General features: G+C 35.6%; 2 protein-coding genes and 1 non-coding gene across 3 annotated transcripts in view; 2 read left to right on the top strand and 1 right to left on the bottom strand.

Moving 5' to 3' along the window:
- LOC104719706 (plant cysteine oxidase 2-like) lies at nucleotides 14,071-15,745 on the top strand. The gene is made up of 5 exons (XM_010437670.2): nucleotides 14,071-14,564; nucleotides 14,649-14,767; nucleotides 14,862-14,991; nucleotides 15,073-15,291; nucleotides 15,478-15,745. Exons 1-5 carry the CDS (start codon nucleotides 14,321-14,323, stop codon nucleotides 15,600-15,602), a joined length of 837 nt encoding a protein of 278 aa, XP_010435972.1. The 5' UTR covers nucleotides 14,071-14,320; the 3' UTR covers nucleotides 15,603-15,745.
- On the top strand, nucleotides 15,978-16,050 carry TRNAA-AGC. The gene has a single exon. It is a non-coding gene; the product is annotated as a tRNA-Ala (tRNA).
- Nucleotides 16,206-17,811, bottom strand: part of LOC104719705 (translation factor GUF1 homolog, mitochondrial-like) — a 3,414-nt gene continuing 1,808 nt past the window's right edge. The window contains exon 3 of the mRNA XM_010437669.2: nucleotides 16,206-17,302. Coding sequence (XP_010435971.1) covers nucleotides 16,365-17,302 — 938 coding nt within the window. The 3' untranslated portion in view covers nucleotides 16,206-16,364. The remainder of the gene's footprint in view (nucleotides 17,303-17,811) is intronic.

Raw genomic sequence — 17,811 nt, 5'->3', positions numbered from 1 at the left:
ACGGCAGTTAACTATTTTAAGTTCCTATGGCTTTTTAATTTTTTTTTTGTCATAGCTTCTATATTTTTTACCCTTAAAGTCTTGTACTAAACATCGTTCCATTCGGTAATATAATTCACATTCTATCAAAAAAAAAAAGAAAGACCAATGCTCCTCCTGCCGACTCTAAAACGAATATAATCAAAGTGATCATTCCTCTCTAATTTTAGAAATCAGTATTAGCAGCAAAATACTATTACTGATTTTAACTGGAAGCATTTTTGACGGAAGAAAACCAAAAATNTGGGAACTTCACTTCAGAATTAAACCTAAACTCAAACCCTAAACCCTAAACCCTAAACCCATAAAGACCTCACAAATCCCTCGCTTCTTCCTCGCAAATTTGCTACGGATTATATTACTCGCTAATTAGTCGCAAGTCTGCGATAGATTTGCGAGGGACAGCTATTTCCTCGCAAATGAATCGCACATCCCTCGCAAATTTGCGAAGGATGTTCGAGGGACAATTCCCTCGCAAATTTGCAAGGGTCCTCGTCATCGTAGCAAATGACCCGCAAAAAACTTGTTTTCTTGTAGTGAAAGGACATATAAAGTTTTTTCTAATAGGAAAAACATCTAGAGTTATTTGTGAAATATGTGCTGGTGTTAAACTTGTATTATTAGTCATATGGTATTAAATAAATTAAAAAATCATTTTCTTGCTTTATCCATTGCGGAATTCATTGATCCGCTGGATAATTGGTGGTTGGTTAAATGATATGCGGTCCATTGATTAACAGGTTGATTTGGAAAACGCAACAGTTTTTTTTTTTTAAAAAAACGAAAATTACAAAGTATTTCATGATTGGTAACAAATGCGGATTTCAAAAAAAAACTTGAAAACTGCACTTGCATGTCGCCATTCATTATCATAGAGATTAACTATAAAATCTAAAATAGCTCTAAATCTAGATTTCCTTAAACAAAAAGTATATAATTGGTTGAAAAAAAAGTATATCATTATGGTGGCTTTTTCTAGTGAACTCTATTTCTTGTCTTTTCTAGGATATAGTACTATGAATAATCAGTCTGGTGCTTCATCTCCAGCTTAATTTCCCTAGCTATCTCTTTGTAAAGGATTTTGCAAAACATACGTGTCATGTTAAGACTTTCATAGTTATGGAAGCCAATATGTTTGTGATAATGTTATTTACTTCATAGAAATTTACTTTATTTTAAACAACATCATCATTCCGGCGAATCAAAATCGAATGTTCAATGTTCCAACAAACGAAATGTAAGTTAACAAACAATAAAATGTCAATTAGGGTTTATATTTATAATAAACGATGCGGGCGACGCAGTGACATCACCAACAATGGGCCTTCTAGAATGCCCATTTTACCCAAATAATTTGTTATCTTGTTTAGTAAAGTGAAAGTTAGATTTCACTTCCGTGTAGAATATTTAAAGGTTCTTAAGCTCATCTCTACATTTAAGGATTTAGTTACTAAAATAATTAATATCTTACCTAAATAATTAAACATTTAATGAATTTTAAAATCTTACCAGTTTGGTAATACATTTTTGATTGATTTAGATTTATTAATATATATATAGATATATAGAGATTAACTATAAAATCTAAAATAGCTCTAAATCTAGATTTCCTTAAATAAAAAGTATAATCATTATGGTGGCTTTTTCTAGTGAACTCTATTTCTTGTCTTTTCTAGGATATAGTAGTAGGAATAATTAGTCTTGTGGTTCATCTCCGGCTTAATCTCCCTAGCTATCTCTTTGTAAAGGATTTTGCAAAACATATGTGTCATGTTAAGACTTTTATAGTTATGGAAGCCAATATGTTTGTGATAATATTATTTACTTCATTTTAGTTTACTTTACTTTAAAGAACATCATCATCCCGGCGAATCGAAATCAAATGTTCAACGCTCCAACAAACGAAATGTAAGTTAACAAACAGTAAATGTCAATTAGGTTTTACATTTATACAAAACAATGTCGGCGCTGCAATAACAGCACCACCAATGGGTCTTCTAGAAGACCCATTTTACCCAAATAATTTGTTATCTTGTTTTGTAATGTAAAATTTAGGCTTCACTCCCCTATAGAATAAAATTCTAAAGTTCATCTCTAATTTTAAGAATTTAGTTACTAAAACAATTAATATCTTACCTAAATAATCAAGCATTTAATGAATTCGAAAGTCTTACCAGTGTAATACACTTTTGATTTATTTAGTTTTTTCACTATATCTATACTATATATATAGATAGATATATAGAGATTAACTATAAAATCTAAAATAGCTCTAAATCTAGACAAACTCTATGATATAGACAAAACAATAAAGGAGAAAATTTTAAAGAACAGAGGCTGATGCAGAGAGGCACGAAACCTAATAAGCAGAAGTGGCGGCTCCAAAGAGGAAATCCTCTGGAAAATTGTTTCTGGTAAAGGCATGAACGTAGCTTGTTGTCAAAACGATGACCAGAAAAATGATAAATAGAGATAAAGGTTTCATTTTCAATTTTTCCTCTGTGGAGTCTAAAATAATTGAAATGTCCCATTGTGGTGGGAGTCATGGGACCGACATAAATTTCCAAATACTGTATCGGTAAACTTATCACAGATAAAGTTTGGTTTATAACGTTGGTAACTTATATGATTGTGATATATCATGTTTATCGATTAGAGTTTTTGACACGTAGCCAATAATAAAATAAAAATACATATAAAACAAACAAAAAATTCAAAAATGTTAAAGATTATTGAAAGGAAATTATATATACAGTATCATTACTATAGAGAAAGTATACAATATCTTACTATATTCTAAAAGAAAAAAATGACATTCTTAAAAATATACTTTTATAATTAAGGAGATTATATAACTAATTATTAGTACTGTCAAAATGTAATTAAGAAATTATAAAATTATTAATTTTTTAAATATGATTATTTTTTTTACTCATCAAACACTTGTTGTTAAATTTCTTCAAAAAATATCACATTTACTTCAACTATATTGAACAGGTAAAGTTTCTATTGTTCATTAAAAAAAAACAAAGATATTCAAAATTTGCATGGTAAGAAAATAATTGATTTAACTTATATACGTGCAGTAAATGAAAAAAGAGACTTGGCGTTCTCATTTACACCATTCCTATCAAAATTGTATCGTAAAAACTCCTAATAATTTATAGTTAGCCTCCACTTCTCTAACCGATTAGGTATTATTGTTGTTGTTCTCTGATGTTTGTATTCCTCTTTGGTTTTCTTCTTTTTGAGATATCATTGTTACGCCCTACTTAGTCACGCGACTACCTCTCGGTAACGCTGTGATTTGAGCCTTTTCTCTCTGACTTCTTCTTTTGGTATGTGTTTGTGTTTGTGTTGTAGATTCCTCCTCTCCTTTGCTATCTTGCCTCGTTTGAGATTTTGATGAAGCTTTAGAGTTGATTTCTTCGCCTGTCTTTGCGATTCGAGTAATTACTTGAATCCATTTTAAGATCCCATCTTTGATTTCTTTCTGTTGTTTGACAGTTAGTTTCTCTGGTTTGTTATTCCGCCCACTTGAAATCTTCTCACCAATGGACTGCAGTAATTTAACGCTGTTCATGGCTTCCGTCTTGTACGTTGAGACTTGGTTTTTTTGTTCCATTTTTTTTTATTGCTTTTCCAAATTTTCTACATTTTATAAGATACATCAACTTAGAAGTTAGAACCAAATTAGACTTTTTTTTTCAAAAAAAAAACTCGGTGTTAAGAAAACTTAACCAATAACTAGAATCATTTATTTTTAAAATCCTTTTCGCGTTAATATATAAAGTAGCTAGCCTACTATATAAAGTATGTTTAGTATATACTTCAATCACCAATATTGAATTTTAAATGAACTTTAGTTAATTCATATTGTTCACTTATCTGACCTCCTCTAGATCTGTTTTCAACAGAACTACTGAGAGCTGAGATTGCCTCAAAAATGTTACCAGCTTTGGCTTGGCCTTCATGTCAGATTCGTAGCCTCTCGCTTTAAAGATGTTGGATATGACTTGAATTAGATTGGGTCCATGAATTTAGGCCCAAATCAGTTTAGGATTAACTAGGGTTTATTTTCATATATACTCTTGTTAACCTAGCCTCCATGTATTTTGAAATCTCTGTACTTTCTTCAGTAATAAAATTTGTCTCTTTGTCCGAGGATATAGCCAACATAAAATGTTGGTGAACCACGTTAAATCTGTGTCTTGATCTTTACTTTTCTTTTATCTCGCTCACATCCATTATAACAAACTGATATCAGAGCACAAGGTTCTTTGTTCTGTGTTTTTGTGCGAATTTCAGGCAGTTTCAGATCCGTGCATATTTGGTGCAGTTTCAGTTTCGTGCAAAATTCGTGTTAGGGCACAAAAGTTATATTTCTGCGTTCGTACGGTTTTCGGGCTGAATCAGTATTGTCTGATTTTACGGCTGAAACCGATCCGTACAGTTTTCGGGCTGAATTAACTTTGTGCAGATCGGTGCAGAAGTAGGTTTGTGCAAGTCTGTGCAAAATCAGGTTCGTGCAAGATCCGTGCAGAAGTAGGTTCTGAGAATTTCCGCAACTATAATCTGGTGAGGAGATGTGTGTGAAGAACATGAAGATCGACAAGAATTCTGGGAGAAACGATTTCAGTTTCAGGTCCAAGGTAGGGTATCTGTTTCAATGGATGTTTTGCTCTATGGGTGATTTAGTCTGGTGGGTCATCAAGGCTTTGACAGACATATCAATACTGAGCATATGGTCTGTGTTGAACAGTTGGTTCTTGTTGGACATCTGGTCCGTGGTAGGCATCTAGTTGAGTAAGTATCAGGCGGTTGATACAGTTACAGAGAATCAAGCCTCTAAATTTTTACCTAGAGGCAGTAATACTGGGGAATGGAAAAAAGAACAGAATGTGTAATCTGTTTTCTAAGGGTCCTAAGTTAGATGAATTATGTAATTACTACACGGAGAAAGAATACAGGAAGTCAGATTGTCATAGGAGAAAACAATCTGAGTTTGTAGCTGTAACAGAAGATGACACCATGTTTGAACAGAGTTTTGCTCTGGCTGTTGATGGAAACACACATCTATCATATGTGTTCAAGGATAAAATGGTTCTCAGCAGGATACATGATGGTAGATTCAGCATACTGAACGACGTGAGATATGTTCCGTCGGTGGAGAAGAATTTGATGTTTTTGAGTTTGCTCTATAGTAGAGATCTCAAACTTTCAAGTGCAAACAGAAGTCTGAAAGTCGTTCAAGGTTCTGATGTGGTTCTGAAAGGTGTCATATGTGGTACCTTGTATATCCTACAAGGATTCACAGTTACATGTTATGCGAATGTTGCATCTGTAGAGGTTCACAGGGAAGATATGACTAAGTTGTGGCATATGAAGCTTGGTTATATGAGTGAAAGAGGGATGCAAATTTTGCTGGTGGAAGAATTTCTGTGTTGTGAGAAGATCAAGAGGATGCGGAAAGAAAATGGTCTTAAATTGTGTTCATCAAAGTTCAATCAGGTGTGTGAGGATGAAGAGGCTGCTCGACATCACACAGTCAGGAGTGCACTACTGCAGAAGGGTGTAGCTGAACAGATGAATCAGACATTGTTAGAGAGAGCGGGGTGTATGCTCTCGAATGGTAGCTTTGGTAAAAAGGTGGAGCTGAAAGGAGATTTACAGCAACACGAACAGAGCAAAGAGCTACATACAGACTTTGGTGCAGCAGAACCTATCCAAACAGGAAATACACCATCTGAGAGTAAACGTTACAGTATTGTTTTACACCAAATAAGAAGATTTGGAGTTGAACCAACTCAGAGTTTTGGTTTTAAGGATATTGTAAGCGTCAAGCTTCTGAAGGGGCGTCAGGCTCTTAATGAAGCATCAAGCCTCTAAAGAGGTAGCAAGCCCCTGGTGGGCATACGGTCCCTTTAAGGGACAAAGTCCTCTGAAGAGGCAACATGCCCTTTATAGGGAAGACAGTCCATGAAGGGATGTACGGCCATGTTCTTTGAAAAGGCATCAGACACGCCCTTGGTGGGGCAGACGGTCTCGAATGAGACGACATCGGAAGCTAAAGAGCAGTCTCCTAGGGTGTTGAGCAAGGTGGAGCTCAGCTACACTGTGATAGCTAGAGTGCTTTATGTCTGGCTAAGAATCAAGTGTATCATGGTAGGAAGAAGCACAAGTAAGTAAGATATCACAAGATCAAAGAGTTATCAGTTTCTGGTGTGATTTTACTACAGAAGGTGCACGCGTCTGAGAATGCAGCTGATATGGTGACCAAGCCAGTCACTTGGATCTGCTCCAGGTCTTTCATTTCTAGATGAAGACAAAAGGTTCCCCCCAAAAGCCAACAAGGAGTTGAAGTTGAAGTCAATGAGATTTCGTCGTCAAGGTGGAATATGTTCGTCTTGTGTGACTTGAAATCTCTGAAGACCTCTACAAAGGTGTAGAAGAATGTGTAAGGTGTACAAGGCTTTTACTAGGCTTTTGTAGAGACTAAAGGCATCTGGCTCATGGTGGATTAGTTGGCCTATGTAAGGCATTCTGTTTTCTGAAGAAGAATTTAGCCTAAGTGAGGTATTCTGGATTCTGAAGAAGTATTTGACTTCAACGAGGAATTCTAGCTTCTCGTTGGATCTTCTGGCTCTTTTGAGCATCTGAATCGTTTGAGCATCTGGCTCGCTGGAACTTCTGGCCCGTTTAAGCTTTTGACTCGTTTGAGTGTTTTGCTCGTCTGAGTATTTGGCTTCCGAAACAGCAGTATGTTCTTTGTTGAAGGAACATTTGGCTCTAGTAGGAGCATCTAAATTCTGAAACAGCAGCATGTTCTTTGTTAAAGGAACATCTGGCTCTAGTAGGAGCATCTGGTTTTCTGAAACAACAGCCATTTCTCTGTTGAAGGTATATGACGGTTGTGTCTACATCAACAAGGTGGGAGAAGAATCTTATATTTATCTGGTACTTTATGTAGACGACATGCTGATAGCTGCCAAACAGATGAGTGATATACAGAAATTCAAAGATCTGCTAAGTGCTGAGTTTGAGATGAAGGATCTAGGCGCATCAAAGAAAATTCTAGGAATGGAAATCCTTAGAGACATAAATCAGAAGAAGTTTTTCTTATAACAGAAATGCTACATTTAGAAAGTGTTGAACAGGTTTGATATGTCATCATCAAAATCTGTTCACACTCCGAGTGCTGTTAATCTTCATTTTATCATGTTTGCTCATCAGTCTGAAGAGGAAAAGGAGTATATGTCTCGGGTTCCTTATGCTAGTGCTGTGGGAGGTTTGATGTATGCAATTGTCTGTACAAGGCCAGATCAGGCACATGCAGTCAATGTTGTGAGCAGGTTCATGGGACAACCAGGAAAAGAGCATTGGCTAGCTGTGAAGATGATTTTCAGGTACTTGAAGGGTACATCTGATGTTTGCCTCATATATGCAAGTGAGGCTCCGAGCCTGGTTGCAGGCTATTCTGATTCTGATTATGCAGGAGATGTTGATAGCAGAAGATCGATGACTGGTTATGTGTTTACCTTTGGTAATTTTGTGATCAGCTGGAAAGCAACTCTGCAGCCAACTGTGACGTTATCAATTACTGAGGCAGAGTACATGGCCTTGACATAAGCTGCTAAGGAAGGTATATGGCCAAAAAGGATTGATCAGCGATCTGAGTTTGCATCATGATCATGCTACAGTATACTGTGACAGTTTGAGTGTGATCTGTTTAGCTAAGGATCAGGTCCACTATGAAAGGACCAAGCATATTGATGTGAGATATCATTTCCTGAGAAATGAAAGCGGATTCAAGTGAAGAAAATAGGGACATCTGACAATCCTGCTGATATGTTCACTAAACCGGTTCCTCAGAGCAAGTTTAAACATTTTTTAGACTTGTTGAATATCTCAAGCTGTTAATCGCCCAGGTGGGCGATCAGGCCTCTGATGAGGCATCAGGCCCCTGATGGAGCATCAGGTCCCTGTAGGGACATCAGGCCTCTGATAAGGCATCAGGTCTCTGAAGGGACATCAGGCCTCTAAAGAGGCATCAAGCTCCTGATGGAGCGTCTAGTCCCAGTGGGGCAATCTGGCTCGGCGAAGCATCTGACATCTGATATAGCATTCTGGCTTGACGAAGCATCAGACATCTGATGAAGCAAAGGAGAACTCTGGTATGTGTGTCTGTCTAGTGGAGAAATCTGGTACATATGGCACTGTGATCAGTGCATATGGTACATCTGTCTGTTTTGGAGGATTCAAGTCAAGGTGGAGATTTGTTGGATATGACTTGAATTGGATCGGGCCCATGAATTTAGGCCCAAATCAGTTTAGGGTTAACTAGGGTTTATCTTCATATATATACTCTTGTTAACCTAGCCTCCATGTATTCTGAAATCTCTGTACTTTCTACAGTAATAAAATTTGTCTTTTTGTCCGTGGATGTAGCCAGCAGAAAGTGTTGGTGAACCACGTTAAATCTGTGTCTTGATCTTTACTTCTCTTTTATCTCACTCACATCCGTTATAACAAGAGACCGGGCACACATATTTGGAATAAGCCTTGAGTTTTTCGAAGAAGGCCTTAAACTTCTCTGTTTTAGGACATTCCTTCTCGAGGTCTGCCAGGAAATTTGTCACAACTTTAATGGTATAAGACTCGACATCTTTCACAGTCGTTGGATCTTGAATCTGCGGTAAAACAGGTTTAATTTTCACGTGAGCTGAAGCTACATTGAAGAAGGTTATGGTTGCAGCAAGGATGGTGAAACGAAACAGAAGTTGAAATCTTGGCATTGTATGAGAAACGTAAATTGACAATTTTCTTTTACGTTTTGCAGACTCTAAAGTCTCATATATAGAAATATGAAAGACTCTATCTTTAGAATCATGGAAATAAGGGATCTAATGGTTCTTTAGAATCATAGAGAACTAGAGGGGTGGATTGGAGGTGAAAAATATTAGTAAAGAATCTACTGGTTCTCTCCTCTTTTAAATTCTTTTGGATTAGATGCACATGCACTAAATCCCACAACCTGTATTGTTGTTACAATTCTGTAATGTGTATACAAAATTCAATGGGGATCAAATAAACTATATATATATATATATATATTGCCAACATATATAATTCAAAAATTATATAGCTTGTAAAACTAATCTTTAAAACGACAGTAATTAAAAAACGGAGGAAGTATATCTCCTAAGCTTTCATTTTAGTTGACGTTAAAAGTTGATGTTGTACATAAAATAGGAAATTATTATTATTCTTTTAATAAATCAAAATATTATTTATTATCTGCTTAAAACAATTTAATCAATAGAAATAAAATTTGCGGAATAAGAATGATCGGTCACATAAGAAAAACCAAAAAAAAAAAAAATAAATAAATAAAAAACCGGAAGAAGATTCCGGTTAATCTCGGTGTCCTCGACCCATTAAGTTGGGAACGTATGTAACGATTATTATCGTTAACCAACGAAGCATTTTGTTTGAAACTGAAAAACACTTAAAAAGGGAAAAAAGTTACAGAGTTCCATGAATATCTCGCTGTCCTATAAATTAGCTTATATAAACAGTAAAAAGAATAAACAAAGTACCATTCCTAGATCTCAAATCAAAACGCATTTCCTTCGTATTCTCTTTTTAGGGTTTGTTTTCTAACATTATCCTTCCCATACCATAAGCAATACAACCATGGCAAGGATCTCTTTGTTGTTCTTTTTAGCCTCTTTTCTAGCCCTCATCTCGTTGTTCCTTTGCGTTTCCGGTCACGCTGAATACAACGCCAATTCATTTTCTGGTGCTGACGTCCAAGGATTTGAATCTATTTACCAAAAAATGTCTCACTTCTTCGGTGGTTATCTCGGAGATCAAACTCACAGAAGAGAGCTCATTACCGTAGGTCCGGCCGTGGAAGCTCCTGCTGGAGTCAATGCCGCAGATCCTACTCATCGAGTAAAACTTATTGATTCCCATGTCGATATTATTGGACTTTCCCATATAATTGCTAGAGAAAAAGGTAACAATTATAAAGCTCACAGAAGAGAACTATACAGCACAGCTTCGGCCAGTGGTAAAGTCATAAGAGGGTCACTTGATGATTTTCTTAACTTAGGACTTGGAGGTAACGATCAATACGATGCCGCCGGGGTTGTGAGAGTCGGCCGGAGAGGCGCATTCAGGCCACCGAAACGGCCACGTAATAAACATGTTACTTCGACGGAGGCATAATTTTTTCACAACAGAAGAAGGAAGTCATGAGTTCATCTTTACTAAAATTATGTGTTTGTTTTTTTTATAACAATACGAAAGAAGGGAAATGCCTTGCGATATTTATCTTATATGTAACCATGTAAAAGTTGCAACATTTTTAATAAATAACGTTCAAGAGCATCATTATTGGTCATCCATAAAAGGTGTCAAATATAAATTAATTAATCTTAATAAATGTAAAGATTGTTGTAAACTATATCTATGTTTAGCTAAAGAAGATCAAACCAAGAGGAAAAACAAAGAGGGAATGAGAATTAAAGAGAATGGAGAAAGAATAACNTTTTATAACAATACGAAGAAAGGGAAATGCCTTGCGATATTTATCTAATATGTAACCATATAAAAGTTGCAACATTTTTAATAAATAACGTTCAGGAGCATCATTAATTGGTCACCCATAAAAGGTGTCTTAAATATAAATTAATTAATCTTAATAAATGTCAAGACTGTTGTAAACTATATCTATGTATAGCTAAAGAAGATCCTACCAAGAGGAAAAAGAAAGAGGGAATGAGAATTAAACAGAATGGAGAATGGACAATTCTTATTATCTAGCCATCACGCTTACAAACAAAGAATAACTAAAGTCACCTATATATAGTGTTACAATAGCTTAGGGAGCAAGTTTACATAAATTTGGAGATTGGGCTACTTGGAGGCTAAGCTACTTAGAGGCTAAGTATTCAATAAATAAGGTTGTCAAATGGGATGTATATCAAAGGGGAATGTATCTTCAATGAGGAAGTAATGGATTAATCACATGTTTTATAACACTCCTCCTTGAATAATCATTACTATATTTGTGTAGTGCACTGCCTCGTTAATGCCTCATTAAACCTTATTATGAAAAAACTCATTTGGGATAAAAACCATGTTAAGAGAAAAAAAGTGTAGTAATGCTTCACCTAGAAAATATATATTTCCTTTTTCATAGGTCTCATAAATGATGGATTATGATCATTCTTTTTGTTTTTCTTGAACTTGTCGATATATGACAAATTTTGGAAAAGAGCTAGACCTCCATTATTAACATTCTCCTTTGATGGCTATCTTTTGTGTGTTATTTACTACTTTATTAAAAACCTTGTCATGAAAAACCATAGTGAGATAAAATCCATAAGAAGGGAAAAAGAGTGCAGCCACGTCAATTATCATATTCCTCCACCTGGAAAATATCATCTTGAAAATATGTATTTTGATTTCTGAAAATGCATTCTGAATGATGTAATAGGAAGCACCTTTGAAAGGAAATTTGTTTCATTGTTACTTGAGCCGAAGTAATGGCTATAACTTCCTTATTCTTCTCAAATATTGGCTATCAACTTTCTTGTTCTTCTCAAATTCTTGAATGTAGGAGAAGAATCTTGGAGGAACATATTATGTCTTGTCGCCCTTGGTGTAGCTTCCTTTGAATTAGGCGACATATGCAATGATGTCTTCAAACAATGTTGCTGGCTATGGTTACTATTTTGCTTGCTTCTTGTATATGTTTGGGCATTAGTCTCAGCCATTATGAATTCTCAATATGCCTCATGAAGCAGAATAGTTTTATCATGACTTGAATAAGCGACAACCAAAGTCCGTCAGTGAAACTCCACGAAGTTGTTTTGCGATATATCTTTATATGCAACAATACAAATCCTCCATTTACAAGACCAACTAGACTAAACTCGGGGGTTCCAAAATATTATAAGCTCAAGACAAACGTACCTTTGCAATAGAACATACATTTTACCTCATCTCAAAATCTACTTATAGCTAGGGAATGAGTTATATGCTACAAAGAGATCAGTAGTAAATGTTAGGTACAAATCACAAGATATATAAATGCTCGTCAACATTTTAATATGGTCTTTTACTCAGATGTTATAGAAAAGTAGGAATATTAATGGTATATTATACATTTTCTGAAAATTACTCATATATTTAGTGCTCTATGTAATTACAATTATTACCTTGAGTTAAATTTTCATTTTTAATTTCGAAAAAAAAATACACCTCAGCAAACTATTCCACGTCATACGACAACTAAGTTATAATGTTTTGTGGCTGACTTATAACAAAAAATAAACTGAAAGTAAACAGCTATATTTTATTACTTGATGACTCAGTTATAATTCTCAAGGGAAATGAAATATCTCGTAGTTTCAAATGACAACTGAGTTATAATGTTTTGTGACTGATTTATAACAAGAAATAAACTGAAAGTAAACAACTGAATTTTAGTACTTGACGACTGAGTTATAATAGTCAAGGGAAAACGAAAGATCTCGTAACAAGAAATAAACTAAAAGTACACGACTGATTTATATAACTTCACGGCTGAGTTATAATACTTAAGAGAAAACGAAAGGTCTCGTAGATTCATATGACGACTAAGTTATGATACTTCGTGGCTGACTTAACAAGAAATAAACTAGAAGTAAGCGGCTGAATATTATTACTTGACGGTTGAGTTATAATACTTAAGGAAAACGAAAAGTCTCGTAGATTCACATGACAGCTGATTTATATTGCTACTCGGCTGTACATAAATAACTCAGCCAACACAAACCTTGCTCGAGAACATGTAGCTCAGCTTTATCTGATGGCTCAATGCGTTCAATCCGTAGTCATCGAGAACCTACTTCACAAGCTTGTCGTGCGTTATTTCCGCATCTTTCTACACAACTCTACACCCTCTATCGTCGGTGTTATATATATTTGTATTTCTTTACCTAATTACTGGAAGTGAAGAAAAAGGTAAAGAACATGTAAATCCTTCACTTTTGAACCAGGTGAAGAAAAAGAGTAAAAAAAAACGTTTCGTTTTTCCTTAGAAGATAATGACATGGAATGATGTGTTCGAAGTGGCAAGTCAGCCACCAAAGAAACATGTAAATCAGCCTAATTAAATCAGCTATCAAACAAAATTATAACTCAGTCGCAACATGAATACTATTATAATAATTAAAAAACAGAAAAAAAAATAACTGCCAGATTCAGCCGCTTAATGTCATAATTCAATTGAAAATCTGTCATAAGTCGACCGTAACTGAATGATATTATAGTAATTAGTCTTTTGCTACTAAGTTAGAAACAGTAACAAAACCATGATTTTAATTCCAAAAACAATTTTTTTGCCCTAAAATGACTCAGTTACGATCACATGCTATTTTTTTCAAAACCATGATTTTAATTCCAAAAACAATTTTTTTAATAAATAATATAATTTTTCTTTCAGTATAAAAATAATATTGATTTTTATCATTCTTGTGTCATATGTTACTCTTTCGTGTCAAAACCTTATAACGAGAAACTACCACATGACGATTGGAGAGATTCCTGTTTTAGTTGTTTTGTTTATCATATTTCTCGTTATTATTATTTATTTTACGTATGTTTTCCAAAATCATAGTATGTTTCTGCATTTTTTTTTTTTTTTGTTTCAAAACATTTTTTAAAAATTTCATCTTTAAGAAGCATTAATTATCCAATTTTTCTAATTTCTTAATTTCTCTCAATAATTTGCCAGTTTCCTTATATTATCCTTACATTTATCATGCTAACTTTACTATTTTACACCCATTTGACCCATTCATTGTAACTCAAAATATTCCTAAAAAGATGAATTTAAAATAAGAGGGATTGTATTATTAAAAGAAGAAAAAAAACACACAAAACACAAAACCCGCCGTTGGAAACAAACCCGCCCATAGAAAAAAAAAGATCTCTTGACTGACTGAGAGACAGAAAAAAAGCATGGCCCCTGGTTTCTCTTCTTCTCTTTGGAATCTATCTATCTTCTTCCTCAAAATAATCCTCTTTTATCCATTTCTCACCTTCTCCTCGTTTTTCCCCAAAACTGTTCTTTTCCTCTCTTATTACCTTTTTTTTATTTTGTTAAACTCTTATCTATACACCCAAATCGAACAGTATTCGATAACTCCAGATTGGCTTAAGGTTCTGTTTTTGATTTGGTCGGGGCAGAGAAGTAAAGAAAAATAGGGGTTTATTTTTTTTAATAATGGGAACTGGTACAGTTGTGTCTGGACGAGTAAGGAAAGATCTCTCAAGAACGAATCCAAATGGGAATATTCCTCCTGAGAGTCGTTCTAATTCACGTAAGAAGAAGATCCAACGACGGAGCAAGAGAACCCTAATCTCTCCGGTTCAGAAACTTGTCGATACTTGTAAGAAAGTTTTCGCTAATGCCAAATCTGGAACCGTCCCTTCTCAAGATAACATTCAGATGCTTCGAGCCGTTTTGGGTAATATTCCAATGATCCTTTTTTTTTTTGTTTTTGAGTTTATAAAGGTTTGAAACTTGACTGATGATTTTGCGACTTGATCAGATGAAATCAAGCCTGAGGATGTTGGTGTCAGTCCTAAGATGCCGTATTTTCGATCTAAAGTGACTGGTCGATCTCCGTTAGTGACGTATCTTCACATCTATGCATCTCATAGTTTCTCGGTACATATAATAGCCTAAAGAAACCTTGAATCAGTCTTTTTGTTTCTCAAATTTCTTATTTTGCGTATTTGTTTTGCTTTGTGTGTGTAACAAGATTGGCATTTTCTGTTTACCATCATCTGGTGTAATCCCTCTTCACAATCACCCGGAGATGACTGTTTTTAGTAAGCTCTTGTTTGGTACAATGCACATCAAATCCTATGATTGGGTTGCTGATTCTCCCCGTAAGTTATATTACCATCATCCAGAATTTGTGTCTGTTATAGGATTGGTGTATTGATTATTGTTGTTTTGGATCAATGTAGAGCCGAGTTTGGATACTCGTTTGGCGAAAGTGAAAGTTGATTTGGATTTTACTGCACCTTGTGACACTTCGATACTCTATCCAGCGGATGGAGGTAATATGCATTGCTTCACCGCGAAAACAGCTTGCGCGGTTCTTGATGTTCTTGGTCCTCCTTACTCTGATCCCGCAGGACGTCATTGTACTTACTATTTCGATCTTCCTTTCTCCAGTTTCTCAGGTACCGTTTTAGAAACCTTTTTTATAAAGCTTTGTGTTAGATTCTTAACCTAGCCCGAATAGGCAAGAAAGTTTGATAATAATGAACTAGACCAATCAAGTAACAAAACTTAGATATAGAAAATATACATTGGCTGCCTATTTAGTAGTTTGAGATTTTTGTATGTTTTTTTTTTGGAATGTTCAGTTGATGGAGTCGCCGTTGCGGAAGAGGAGAAAGAAGGTTATGAGTGGTTGAAGGAGAGGGAAGAAGAGCCAGAGGATTTGACGGTTACAGCGATGATGTATAGTGGACCAACCATCAAAGAGTGAATGTGAAAAAACAAAAAAAAAATAGAATGGAAGCAAAGCAAAACAAAAAAAAAAATGCTTTTCTTTTTCCCTTTTTGTGTTTTCTTGATTTCTTCTGTTGGATTTTTGGTTGTGCATAAAAAAAAGAGGTCTTTTAAAGTACACACAAGGACAAATCTAGTATCTAGGTAACGGAGAAGAACAAGTACACACACTTTTGTCGGAATGTTGTAGTCTCTGTTTTTGGTCAAAGATAACGATCCTTAGAAATTGCTGTCGTCTAATGTCGCGTCTCAGATGATTACATAAAAGACGCCGTTTTGATCCTTTGGAACAACTCGACGAATTTAGTAGATCTTAGTTAAAAACTAAATAAGTCATTTTATTATTCATAAAGGGGATGTAGCTCAGATGGTAGAGCGCTCGCTTAGCATGCGAGAGGTACGGGGATCGATACCCCGCATCTCCACTCTTTTCGTTTTTCTACTTTAAATATTTCAAAAAGACCACTAGGTTTTGGTCGCTTCACAAAAAGATCTCACTACCCCTACCATTTTTTTGTTTCTTTTTACATTTATTCAGCAATTCTTGGGTTATGTCTTTATTATGAGAAACTGAAAAAAATATTCTCAACGTTTTAAACCGTAAGAACCTCAAAACTTGCGGCTTTGACAATTTTTACAAACAGTAGTTTCCAGCAAAGAAACAGAACATTATAAATTTCCCAAAAAATAATCTTTAGTTTCATAAACTACTTGTTTTGTCTTCTCCTCTTGAAGACTTCTAGGAGACTTTGAGTATTTGTTGAAAGGCTTCATGTGGAATATCAACAGAACCAACTCGTTTCATACGTTTCTTCCCTTCTTTCTGTTTCTCAAGAAGCTTCTTCTTCCGAGTTATGTCTCCTCCATAACATTTTGCAAGCACGTTCTTTCTCATCGCCGAGATCGTGTCTCTTGCTATGATCTTTGAACCAATAGCGGCTTGTATCATCACTTCAAACATCTGCCTCTCGATGTACGTCTTAAGCTTCTCAACCAGTTCTTTACCCACACGGTATGCTTTCAGCTTGTGAACAATAGTGGCTAACGCATCAACCGCTTGCCCGTTCAACAAGATATCGACCTTCACCAGATCTGATGCCTGGTACTCTGCATCCTCGTAGTCAAAAGATGCATAACCTGACGTTATGCTTTTCAATTCATCGTAGAAATCCACAACAATTTCCCTTAAAGGTAACTGGTACTTCAAGAAAACCCGTTGTGCGTCTATAAACGTATATTCTAGTTGCTGACCTCTTCGATCAGAGCAGAGGTTGATAACAGCTCCTACGTACTCACTTGGTAGGATGATTGTGGCGATTACCGTTGGCTCCCAAGAAGCTGTGACTCGGTATTTAGGGTTTGAGGGTAAGGCAGCTGGATTCTGCACTTGTAACTTAGTTCCATCTGAGTATTCGAAGGTGTAAGGAACAGTAGGGATTGTGGAGATTACTTGAGTACCATATTCTTGCTCAAGTCGTTGATGAAATACATCCATGTGAAGCAAACCGAGGAAACCACATCTAAATCCCATTCCAAGAGCTGTACTTGTTTCCTTAGCCACTGATACACTTGCATCGTTGCATGTCAGTTTCTCAATGGCATGACTAAGTGCTTCAAAATCAGATCCATCAGCAGGATACACGCCTGAGAACACCATATGCCTCACCGGCTTGAAACCTATATTCCAAAGGATTAACCCCTCAGTCAGCGACAAAAAAAGATTCTCAAAACGAAAAAAATGAAGTTATCTCTTCCAAAAACTCATCTATTCTTAATTACAAAAGATCTTAGGAGCTGCACAGGAGACTACAAAAAGAAAAGTTACCTGGAAGAGGCTCAACAGTAGTTTTCGTTCTGTAGATTGTGTCTCCAATACGTGCCTCTTTTGTAGTTCGCATACCGGTAACTATATAACCAACTTGTCCAGTCAAAAGCATTCCTGTAGAAGTAAGTTCAGGATGCATAATCCCTACATCTAAAACTTCATAAGACTGACCCGATGCAGCAAACGAAACCTTATCCCCTTTACTCAACATTCCATCAACAACAGAAACATAGCAAATGACACCTTTATACTCATTAAAAAAGGAATCAAACAAAAGCATCCGTAGAGGCGAATCACTAATCCCAGGAGGAGGAGGTATACGTTCTATAACCGCAGGAAGAACATGCTCAAGACCTAAACC

Source organism: Camelina sativa, chromosome 10 (assembly GCF_000633955.1).
Source record: "Camelina sativa cultivar DH55 chromosome 10, Cs, whole genome shotgun sequence".
NCBI classification, from domain to species: Eukaryota; Viridiplantae; Streptophyta; class Magnoliopsida; order Brassicales; family Brassicaceae; genus Camelina; species Camelina sativa.
Note: the sequence above shows the minus strand (reverse complement) of the source record. Positions and strands in the feature narration are given on the sequence as shown.